Below are 12,501 nucleotides of genomic sequence, written 5' to 3' on the forward strand. Positions count from 1 at the left end.
CTTGCATGTGTATCTGTGTGGTCTGTTGTTTCTTTTTAAAACAAAAAAAAAAACACCCTGCAGAATTCTCCAAACAACATAAGTGGCATTAGCAATCCTCCCGGCACTCCACGAGATGATGGTGAACTGGGAGGCAACTTCCTCCATTCCTTCCAGAATGACAATGTGAGTCATCTTTACACCAACTCTTCATGCTAACCGGGGTTTGAATCACAGAGCCTGTTAGGCTCTTTCAAGCTATTTCTGGGAAGGAATCACTGATATGTGCAGAGAGGGGAGAGGGAGGGGGTGCTATGTGATCATAAAAAGGTGGGGGAAGGGAACTAGACATAGAGAAATGGCAGCTTTGGAGCTGACAAAACTTGGGAAAGGTACACAGTACGGCATATTGAGACGTGACATACCTTTCAAAGACAAAGGGTATAAATGGTTCCAAACTGAGGCTATTAAAATAGAGACAAGAAACCATGGTTCACTTGTCTTGCTAAGCCATGATTTGCTTAGCTTAACTGCTGTGCTTTGCTTGCATCTCTGAACCACCCACTCCAGCCAACTAATTATGGTTTGCCCGTGGCCAACAAACCAGTCTGTGAAACCATGGCTTTCAGCTGGCTTATGAAGCTATGCCTACAAAACAAGAGGCAGGAGCAGTCAGAAAATGAAGCCAACATTGGACAGCACAAGCCATGGTTACTTGACTCATTTGTGAGGGTCATCCTGGTTTGATCAGCAAGCCATGGGTTATTAAGTTGGACTATCCAGCAATGTAGTTACCACTTCGAAACATGATTAGTCAGCAGGCAAGCCGCAAATTAATATGTATGGCTTCTAAGCACTGTATATGTGAGTGAGTGAGATCACATCTGGCAGTCTACATGTCCATTTCATGCTGTTTCCATAACAGTGATTTCAGTGAATGTGAAGCATCTAAATAGAAGGATTCCTCCTGCTCACTAGAGGAAGGCCTCATCCTGCCCTCCCCCTTGTTCTGGAGTGTCATTTGGCGCTTTGGAGAAACTTTCCAGGGTGGGAGGGGGAGAGGAAGAATCTGCAATGGCTTCCCCCTTTCCTCCTGTGAGGGGTCCTGTGGGGACAGAGTTCTACCCAGGAGTAGTCTCAGTTGATGGTTATTGCACCAGCCATGTATATCTATGTGTTGCATAGTAGCATATGCCAAAGACTGAGCCCTGCCCTGCCCTTCAGAATTCCCAGTCAAAATTTAGATGAGCAAAGGGGAAGGGCTAGGAAAGCTGCCTGCCTCCTTTAGTTGAATACGTCCATACATGAGGTCCTAATGCTCCTGCGTTTCCCTCCAGATGAGTTAGTTCTACCAGTGGTACTTCATTACATGCAGTGGCGCCTTGAAATGAAACACAGTATGTTTCCTATAAAAGACTGTAAACTGGCACTGTATTTATCATTATATACATTTGGGGGGAATTTTTTTTTTTAATTGTGTTCTGCCACATACTGTTTAGGCTTTTTTTATTATTATTAAACTCTCCTTTACCCCCCAGTTTGGCAAACTGTGGTTTGGGGAAATGGGAGCGATTATGTCCTGATAAATTAGTCTTTAGCATATTCTAGCCCTCCTGATTTATTGAAGCCAATTACGTTGCTTTATAGTTTTCATAAGCCCACATCTCTTTCATATCTCATTTCCTCAGCTTCCGCAACATTTAGCATTTTGGTCTTGTTCTTGCCTCACTCTAACGCTGTGATTTCTCTCTTTCTCCGCCCCCTCCCCGTTTCCCTCCCAACCGCCCAGTATTCTCCCAGCATGACGATGAGTGTGTGATTTCCCTCCTCCCTCACCCTGCATCCTCTTCTCCAGGATAAAGAAAAAGTCGGCTGCCATTTGGAGGATCTCAAGAAATTATGCAAGAAGAGAATCTAGGTGTGTTTGGCAGGGAGACATGCAGAGAGCCGGGGGGAGACCCACCCCTGATTTTTAGTTTCATGCAATAAAAAGGCTGAACTTTTTATTCCATAAAACAATGAAGGACAAATCTTTAAAATATTTCAAGACATGACCAGATCCTTCTGCAGAAGAAGGGTTGATTCTATGTACATGACACTTTTTTGTTGATTATTTTTTTTGGAAACAAAACAAAAGCCTCTAGCACCCGATTTCCAACCTCCTTTGCTTGATTATTCTTTTAAACCTGTTGTATGTTTGTGCTGTGCTACGCAAGGAAGCTAGTCTAGATATGAAATCTCATGTTGTCTCTGTAGCCATTTTAAAATAATTAATAAAACTGGAGAGTTTGGTTTTTATATATATAAATTGGTGGGTTTTGTTCGGAAGACCACTTCCTCCCTCTCCCGCCCCCCTCACCCCCAACTTCTTTTTGTTTTGGTTGGTTTTTGTTCCCCCCCGCATTTGATGTTTTGCAGCACAAAACATTCTCCAGCAAGGAAGATCCAAGTGGAACAGATTTCTTCTGCCTCATTCTCAGTTGCGTAATGCAGCTTGGCCCCCTTGTAGGATCACATCCTCCAAAACTTTTAATTGTGATCTTGGTATCTGTGACTGTGGCATGCACTGTATTAGCCCCCTCCCTCCCTTGTCCTTCTCCCCAAATTACAAAGAAATGTTATTAACTCCCCTTTTGCAAAACTTTTGAAGTGTCAAAAATTCCGGGGGTGGGTGGGTAGGTGGGGTTAGGGTACGTGGTATTTAATTTTTTATGTTGGGGAGGTGTTGGTCCACCAGAATTGAAAGGGAAAGGGGTTAAAAACTTGACCTGGGACACGAAAACTGTGAGCGCAAACTTCTTAACATTTGTTTTTTGTTTTAATGAAATGATGTGATCTTATTAGGGTTTCACTGTATATGCTCTGAAACTGGATGGAGATATTTTTAAGTAATTATTGTTGTTAAAATGTATACTTGCTATTCTGTAGGCTCTCTCTCTCTCTTACTCTGTAATTAAAAGCAAAATTAAAAAAAAAACCCTTAACTTCTCATGGTAGAGGTGACTACAGAAAAGCATACAATGTATAGTGAAACTCGCAAGTCTTGGGATCTCTGTACATTACACTCCCTTGTAGCTGGTCTTTGTTTTATATAAAAAGAAGAAAAAACTTCACTTCTGATCTATGTATTTCATATTATGTAAAATATTATCTTCCCCTGGATTTACCTACCTTTGTGCGGATTCTTGAGAACATTGTATCTTGTTTCAGTGTTTTTTCTTACCTTGTAGTCTGGTTCTAAAATTAAGCGAGGGAAAAGAAAAGTAATTATTATACATTGTAGTTTGTGTACGATATTTGTTGATAATGTTTTATTAAAGGGATGTCTTTTTTCCGCACCCCTTAACGAAATGTTTTTTTTTTTGTTTGGTTTTTTTGGGGGGAAACATTGGCTTTTTATTATTCTGACTGAAAACAAAAACTATGTGAATTGACAAACTTTTTTAGTAGTACAATGACTTTTTTTAATGTTTGCCTTTTTCTTAGGCATTTTAATTGTGTTTTCTCTGTAGAAATATGATGGGGGGGTGGGGTTGACAAATGGTTGGTCTCTCAGTCAAGAAAATATTTAAAAGCAGGGTGGCGGGGGGGATAAACCGGCAAACCAATTTGTCCCATTGCTAATGCAGCACCCTTTCTATTTTTTTTAAAGGATAACTGACAGGTTTCATTGTATTAAAGTGATAGCTAAATTATTGTCTTCATTGGTTCGGGGTGGTTTTTAAAAGATGAATCAAGACCCTCTCCTCTCCCTTTCCCCCCATGCTGTAATAAATATAAACATTTGATTTCAGTCCCTTGCTGTTTGTTACTGTCGTAGCAGCTGTCTTCTGACTCTCATGCCTGCAGTGGTTCCAGAAGAGATGGCTTGGGGTGTAGTCTATGGTCATCGGCTGCGTTCTTTATTCTGAAGACACAGCTAACTGCTTGTCACAAAGGTTATAAGTGTGTTGGATTCCAGGCTCCTGCCGCCACATTCGTTTTTAAGACATTATTATCCTGTTCAGTCAATATTGAAAATACATAGGAAAAGTAGCTCGAGAACAGTATATCAGACAATGGAGGAACAGCAAATCCAGCCCTACTATTAGACAGAGTGAGACAGCTGCCTCAGGTGGCAGATCTTTGGGGGCAGCAGCTCTCTAAGCTGTTTCCTTCTATTGGAAGTAACCCAAACTCCTGCCCTTGAAAGAAGGACACTGTCCCATTGGCAGTGTTGAGATAGCGAGATAATGAGCTGCTTGTGAACGTGGAGTAGAGTTCTTGTTTGTGTGTGCCATCTTGTCCTTTGCTTTAGGCAGAAAAAAGGCCATTCAAGATGGTGGCAGCAGTTCTAAAGCTCCTAGAAATAAGGGTTATAAGCAGACCTCCAGAAAAACTACCGTGTGTTTTTAAAACAGCAGAAGTCCTCAGTGGTCCTTCCTGCTAGCTGCTCACAAGAAGCAAAAAATGAACCTGCAGTGGTGTTGAGTTTGACACCGTTCACCCGAAAAGGCTTGCGCTATTGTGATCTGTGAGGTATGGCTGTACCCATGTGATTGTCAGTGGAGGAAGCCTGGATTACTGCCTTCAGGGTGGCATCGTCATACTTGTGGAAGAAGTTGCTATCTAAGGGTGTTGTGACCTACTTTTGCTCACCTCTGGGAGCTTTGGACTTCTCCAACGACACAGCTCCTTTCTAAATGGCAAGCCATTCCTGAAAGAGAGTTTCATTAAGCTGCTTTTGAAACAAAGGAAAATATATCAGCTCTTTGGGATTGCCTGTGGTATAGTTCTGCGAATCCTGGCCCAGGAATCTCTGTGTGGGATATTGTTTCAGCTATACAAGTTGCAAATATATGCAGGGAAGGTGCCAGTCCTTTTCTAGCCATACCTAATTATGTTGGTAGTTATTTTGTAGTACAGTGGTACCTCGGGTTACATACGCTTCAGGTTACAGACTCAGCTAACCCAGAAATAGTGTTTCAGGTTAAGAACTTTGCTTCAGGATAAGAACAGAAATCGTGCTCTGGCAGCGCGGCGGCAGCAGGAGGCCCCATTAGCTAAAGTAGTGCTTCAGGTTAAGAACAGTTTCAGGTTAAGAATGGACCTCAGGAACAAATTAAGTACTTAACCCGAGGTACCGCTGTACATTGAAGAGCTGACAGAAGAAGAAAAAATTCTTCCAGTTCACAAGAGCTCCACTACCTGGTCAGTTGAAGCTATTTTTTGCATAGGTGACTGGCTGTTTAGTCGCTCCCAGGCCTTTGCAGGGGAGATTGCGAAGATGTCCCTCTAGCCATATGTGGTGCAGCAGGGGTGGGGTAGGGGGACCCCAAGGGCTGCATCCTTTTCTGGGTCACCTTCCAAAGGGCCACATGGTAATGGTGGGTGGAGCCAGAGGGAAAAGTAGGTGGAGCAATGGGTGTGAACCTTTGTCTACTGGGCTAGTTTCTACACACGTTCACACACAATTCTCTGTCGTCCATCAAAGCAAGCAGGAGATATGATCAGAGTTCAAGGACACCTTCCAGCCAGGCATAACCACTCAAAAGAGGATGTGAAGAAAGGACAGAGGCTGCTGTGCCTACAGGTTGATGCTGAGGAGCAGATCCACCTCCATAGTGGGCTGCTCCCACAGCAGTTACTTCTCAGCTCGCTTCTCTCTGGTGTGGAGAAACGTTACGGAGATGAAGAGTAATTTTTGCAGCAGTGGTCTTTGCTACTCTTCTCATTGTGTGAGGAGGAAGTCCTTGTGCCGTTATAGTGTGAGCACATCCAACAGCTGCTGGCCATCTGAGAACGCCGACTATGAATGCTCCACATCAGGATTAGTTGGATAAGTAAACACAGCACCCACCGTTCAAGCAACGTAGTGGTGCAGTTGTACAAAACTCTGTGCACTTTTGTAATCGTGTTTTGAAAGCAGTGTTGATCTTTCCACTTGCAGTTCAGAGCTAAGTCATGCAACCAGCAGTGTGGAAAACTGCCCAGTGCATGTAACAAACCTGGGCAATGTCTTGCAGCACTAGAATTCATCTTAAGCAGCAGCTGCTAGTCATAGAATCTTAAAAGTTGGAAGGGACCCCAAGGGTCATCTAGTCCACCTCCTTACAATGCAGGAATCTCAGCTAAAGCATCCATGACAGATGGCCATCCAACCTCTGCTTAAAAACCTGCAAGGAAGGACAGTCCACCTCTCGTGCGAGTCTTTTCCACTGCCAAACAGCTCTTATGTCAGAAAGCTTTTTCGGATGTTTAGTTGGAATCTCCTTGCTTGTAACTTGAAGCCATTGGTTTGAGTCCTACCCTCCAGAGCAGGAGAAAACAAGCTTGCTCCCCCTTCCATGTGACAGCCCTTAAAATATTTGAAGATGGCTTTCATATCTCCTCTCTTGTCTCCTCTTTTCCAGAATAAACATACCTAGCTCCTTCAAGCGCTCCTCGTAAGGCTTGATTTTCAGGTCCTTTATCATCTTGGTTGCCCTCCTCTGCACATGTTGCAGCTTGTCAACATCCCTCTTAAATTGTGGTGCCCAGAATTGGACACAGTATTCCAGGTGGGGGTCTGACCAAGGCAGAATAGAGTATGACTATTACTTCCCTTGATGTGGACACTATACTTCTGTAGATGCAGCCTAGAATAGAATTAGCTTTTTTGCTGCTGCATCACACTGTTGTCTCATGTTAAGCTTGTGGTCTACCAAGACCCCTAGATCCTTTTCACATGTACTGCTAGTAAGCGAGGTGTCCCCCATCCTATATTTGTCTGGTTCTTCCAGCCTAAGTGCAGCCATCTGATTAAAAGCAGAAAAGGCCCGCAACACTCTGCTTCCTCCCTCCTGGTTCTCTAGCATAAGGACTCCCAGAATGGTCTGACTTCTCCCAAGTATTTTTTTTTTACACAAAGAGCAATACTGGGAGGAATTCAAAATGGTGCTAATTGCTCTTGTCAGCTCAGCTCAAAGCATTTTTGCTTGCCTGGTAGAACAATCTCCTGCATGCTGTTCTGGTGATTCTCGCAGAAAAAATCTCCAGGGAATTTGGGGGGCATATGGTCCTGGCGTGCTCTGGTCCATGGGGTCACGAAGAGTAGGCACGACTAAATGACTAAACAACAACATGGGGGAGCAGCCCCGTTGTACTAGCAGTAGACCTTGCATGGGCTTCCGCTAGCGAGACCCACTGAATCCAGCCCTCCATATATTACCTTTTCACATCTAAACAACACGGCACTTGGTCTCAGCAACACTTAAACCCTGATTCATCCCAGGGACAGGGAGCAAGGCAGTTGATGAATACTCATGCAATAGAGTTACAGCTTCTCTTGGGGCCAGCATTTCAAGTATTTTGCTCACAAGCTGTATGGAGGGCCTTCTTTTAAAATGTACCAAAATATTGCACTAAGCTGTGTTTCGCAAAATTTATTCATACATAATTTATTCTGAACCTATTAGGGATCAGAGAGGGACAAAGCATTTCAAGCTCTGGGCAGTATCTGACTACCTTGCTTGCTTGCGCAACAGAAGTCCCCCCCCCACTCTCCCCACATCCTCCCTATATCTGTTCTGAGGCATGTGGAGAAAGAGATGGGGGAAGTTCTACTGCGCAAGCGAATACTACATTGTGATGGCAGCCTGCTGCGCTTCTCTGCTTGTAAGATTTAAACAGGCATTGCCTGAGGACTATCAAGCCTATCTTTTTAGCTACATGAGTGAAAAGTACCAAAAGACTGACATTTTCTGAATGCTAAATACGATGCCCACTTCTGCATCCTATACTTTGTAGTGATAAAACTTGATAATCACTGACATGTTATCTAGGCATGCCACATGCATGAAGCCACTTTGTACATCTGTGGCATAATCCAGGGGTTCTCAAACTTCCTTCTCCCACAGCCCACTTGAGGTGTTTGAAAATGACCACGGCCCCCCACTCTCAAAATGGTGGTGCAAGGGCAGTGCCAGTCATAAAATGGAGACAGGTGGCTTTTGATATAATCAGCCAGCAATTACTGATATCATTTTCAACTAAGAGCTAATCTAGCATTGGATACTTTGCCACTGCATTCTTTATCACTGAGTTTTCCTTGTGGCAAGGAGTTCCATAGCTCTGTCTTGCTCTGGAGCTATTAACAGCCTCTCCATTTTAGTCAGAATCTGATGATCCAGAGGTTCTAAAAGGCATGTGTCCATCTCATCCCCACATGCATTTCAATGTATTTTTACCCATCTCTCATCCCCTACCCCCCCATCTTCCCTTCATGCTCAGCTTTGTACCTTATCCACCCCCCTCAGCTGCCAGGGTTTTTTTCATTGCTCCTCCCTGTTTCTTAGACATTCACTACTTTCTACCTATAACAATTTTTCCAATAACATCATATTTTCAGTTTGTTTTAGTAATCTTTTGTTCCACTTTCTTATTTCTTTTAAGAACCTCTTCTGGCCCTTTCTCCTCACAGAAGAGAGACTTCCTCTCCTGCTCCAGCCCAATGCCTGTCTCAGCTGTCCCTTATTATTGATGCTGGCATTGGTCAAACCAAAAGCCCATTGCATGGCTGATAAGTTTGGAGCCCAGCAGAATCCTGAGGGACAGATATGTTCTGCCTTCACCTCCCAGGTAGAGGCTATAGGAGTAAAGGGAGAACTGCCTGAGACCCTAGATTTGATAGCTAATGCCTTTCTCCCTATTTCACTCTAGATATTGGCCTCCACCAAACAATCAGCTTACTTAAGGCTATTTTCCCTGGGGCATGTTTGCCTATTTAGCACTTTGTGGAAGCCATAGAACTAGGATCCATTTAAACATGGTAGACTTGGTTTTATATAGACACACACACATCCATCACAGCAAATTCCACTGATGGCTACAGGTATTAACCATTTGCTTGTTATAATCCTGTCTTCCTCCAAATAACATAATAGCAGCTTGTCTAAATTTAAGATTAAATAGCAGGATTTGGACTTTGTATTTGTTCTGGTAACTGGAAGTGGTATATTTTTATGAGCAGGGCAATATATCAAATATCTGTTGATCTGGTACAGAAGACAGGCTTCCAATTATCTCATTACTGAAGATATGTCGTCCCCCCACAGCAGAAACGAAATGAAATGTATTAATCCAACTGTTTCTTCAAAGTCCCCAGTTAAGAGAGCCAGATGACTTTAAATGGTTGGGTCTTCTGGCTTTTGTAGTAGTAGTAGTACTAGTAGTAATTTATTATTTATACCCCAACCACCTGGCTGGGTAGCCACAAATGTTATTTTCCCCTACGGTGGAAGCATTGTGGGAAGTTACAACTTAATATTCATTAGGATTATTAACCATAGGATCACATGCTTTGCTGACTTGCACTTTGACACTGTTTGTCCAGCCTTAAGCAATGGTTTGCTTAAGACTGGGCACCCGCAGAGACTATAGAAACAACCCAAGAGATGTGATGTGCTGCTCCCCACAGCTGCTTTTTATTCTTAAAGCTGCTGACAGGCCCTAAGCCCTGCCTCAACCCTTGGACTACTTGCGAAGGCTAAATGCACTTGCAGGTGTTTTCAGTGAACCCCCAAGGCAGCTCTCCGATTCCTTTCTCTTAATCCAGGACCACCGGTTCAGTGGCCCTAGGGGAGCCACTCATTGGTTCTGCTGCTCTCTTGCACTTTCATTTGTACGCAGCATCTCCTTTGTACCAGCCAGCGTGCAGCTGTTGGAATTGCCACCGGCCAGCTGTTCAGCAGGGTCCCTATGGCCAATCCTGCATCTTGCCAGCGCTCTTGTAGCTGTTGCTCTCCTTGCTTCCTTCTGTAATAGTTTGGGACGAGGTTGTTTAAGTCATTAACAAACAAAGAGAATGGATTTAAAGTTATCCCAATTCCCCACCTCTACCCCACCGTAGTAAAAGCTATACACTTCAAACTTTTTTTAAAAAAAGTGTCATCAGAAATCAGACTTTACATTCCTTCCTACGATATAAATTGCAGAATTTTTTAATGTAATGTTTTGCTGTGAAACTGGGAATTTTGTTTAGATCCGTTTTTGCAGTGAAAGTGTTTGCTGGGTTTTAGAATACTTTAGCTAAAGCATTAGAAGTTTATAGTATAAAAACCTGCTGGTTTATGGTTCTAGAACATACGGAATAACAAATATTACTTGGTCATAACACTGGCTGCAAATTAAGGTAGCTATTCTGATGTGTGGGTGGTGGTGGTGGGAATTATACATCATGAATGTCTATTATTTGGTTATGCTAATTCTATTTCAGAACACCCAGGGGAATCATTGTCCTCAGTCTAGCGCTGGACTACAAATGGTAGGTGGCCAGAGCCTGTCCCAAGCTGGCCTTAGATGAGATAAAAATGAAATGCCAATTGTGCAATGCGTTCATTTCCCATTTTCCTTTTTCCCTGTTAGGGAGTACAGGAAGAATGTGTGCAACTGAAGTCTAAGATTGAGTTGTTTGTGGGCACATGCAAACCCCTGGTAGAGCTATTAGCACAGCCTGCAGAGTTTGATTTCATACTAGCTTCACATCAAGGGAACATGCTGTTTTAAGAAACAATTCTCCCCTTGAACAGCATACAGGCTTCATCATGCACTGTGTTTTATCTGAGCCATGCATACCTGTTGAAACAGTTCAGACAAAGAGATCAACGAGTGGGAGCAACTTCAAAAGCCTATCACAAACACTCTGGCAGGTCCCTGGGGCCTAGCCTTAGAATTGTCACCGTAGTGCAGAAACTGTAGGAGGAGAGAGCATTTGTCTGTGCTCATAGCAGAGGGAAACAAGAGGGTGGAAAGGCGTGTTGAGAATACAGATTGTTCCTGGTGGTTTTGTTGATGCGTTTTCTTTTCATATCTAAGAGACACAAACCGCTCAGCCAGGTCTCCCTGTATAGCACTAGGCCTTGTGTAGCCATTGTCTGATGGCTTGCTCGCTGTGGCTGAGGAGCTGCCGAGTGCTACCATCCTGCTAGCTGAAAATCTCTGGTATCGGATAGCTCCCCTGCATCACAAGTCAGTTCTACATCTGTCAAAATCCATCCAGTCCTGAAGTGGCAATGAGATGCCAGTTTTGAGGGCCTGTGGCGTGTTAAGATGATGTATCCAGCATCACACAGGCAATTGCTGTTGACATCCCTAGCAAGACCTGACAGTAACATGTTGGAAAGCCTCCTGCAGCTAGTATATTATTAGCTACATAAAGATGAGGTTGTAAAATAGATTTTGTCCTCAGTTCTATGCAAATAATAGAATTCAACCAAGCCGAAAAGAATTTTCTGTTTCTTGGACAATTAATTAAGAAGCTCACAATGTTTCAGTTGGAAATATTTTTTTCTACAACTAGCTTTCCTGTAAGCAGAATTGCTTTGTCAAAGTATTGCTGCTTCTTGCTTGATCAGAAGCAAACTGCAGCTATGCAGTAGGGTGGTTCAACCTCTCTTGCTTAGGGAACTCTGTCCCTTTTGGGTGCATGCCATTATTTTTTCAAAAGATTTACATTCTTCTGCAGAAAAGATGGGGAATGTGCCAGCAGATGCAGCACAGTAACATGGCAAGCCTCTCCATCCTGTTGTTTCCTCTTACCCCCATAAGAAGTTCTCAGGAGCTGATTGGTTCCCTCTTTCCCAGTGACCAATCAAAAGCCTCTGGCTAGACCTTAAGCATATGAAAGCAGTCCTCTCTACTGTTGTTACTCTCTAGCAACTGTTCCTTGGAGGCATTTGAACCTAGAGCAGAGCTTTTCAAACTCTGACTCACAACACTTTAGTGTGTCAGCTGAATGCTCCCTGCACTCCCCAAGGGGATGGAAAGGGGTTAGTTAAACTCCGGTTTGCCAGCAAAACTGAATTACCATAGTCACAAAATGATGCATATGTAAAATGTATGTCACCAACAATAAAAGTTTGGAAAGCTCTGACCTAGAGATTGACTATAGCCATCATCACTAGTAATTGTTCACACAGTTATTCTACAGTGGTCTGTCTAATCTTTTAAAGCCATCTAAGTTAGCGCTTGTTGCATCTTGTCAACGAATTCCAAAAGTTATTCTTTATGAGAACTTTCTTTTGTCTGTCCTGGACCAACTGCTAATGGGTCGCTTTGCTGAATCCCAATAAGCAGGAAACTAGCTACTTTCTCCCCACCAAGCACAAATCTTACATCCTATTTTTTTTCATTAAAGGACCCCAAATGCTAGATCCAATCATTTGTTGGGAACATGTTTCATCTTTAGCAGCACTGTGGTTGTACTTAGTTAAGCTCAAAAATATAATTCAGCTGGTAACTGCATATCATTGCAGATATGGAGAGCTCTACTTCTTTCTTCCCTCCAACATGAGGACTATTCACTTATTCTCGCTCTCAGTGTCCTGGGGATACCCAGCCCGATGGGAGGGGTATAAATAATGTTGTTGTTGTTATCAACCAGTTACCCATCCATGAGGACTTGTCCTTTTATCCCATAGCGGTGAAGTTTGCTCAGGAAAGAACTATCCGTGGCAGAAACCATGTTGATTCTTAAATGATCTTTTAATAATGCTCTCTACCAGT

At 43.1% G+C, this 12,501-nt stretch overlaps 1 protein-coding gene across 5 annotated transcripts in view; it reads left to right on the forward strand.

The window, feature by feature from the left end:
- The window catches only part of SSBP3 (single stranded DNA binding protein 3), a 171,297-nt gene extending 167,525 nt beyond the window's left edge, over positions 1-3,772 (forward strand). For all 5 annotated transcript variants that reach the window (XM_053392365.1, XM_053392363.1, XM_053392362.1 and 2 more), the window contains 2 exons: positions 64-165; positions 1,769-3,772. In XM_053392365.1, coding sequence (XP_053248340.1) covers positions 64-165; positions 1,769-1,798 — 132 coding nt within the window. In that variant the 3' untranslated portion in view covers positions 1,799-3,772. The remainder of the gene's footprint in view (positions 1-63; positions 166-1,768) is intronic.
- The last annotated feature ends 8,729 nt before the right edge of the window (positions 3,773-12,501 follow it).

The sequence above is a fragment of the Podarcis raffonei genome, chromosome 6, assembly GCF_027172205.1.
Source record: "Podarcis raffonei isolate rPodRaf1 chromosome 6, rPodRaf1.pri, whole genome shotgun sequence".
Lineage (NCBI taxonomy): Eukaryota > Metazoa > Chordata > Lepidosauria > Squamata > Lacertidae > Podarcis > Podarcis raffonei.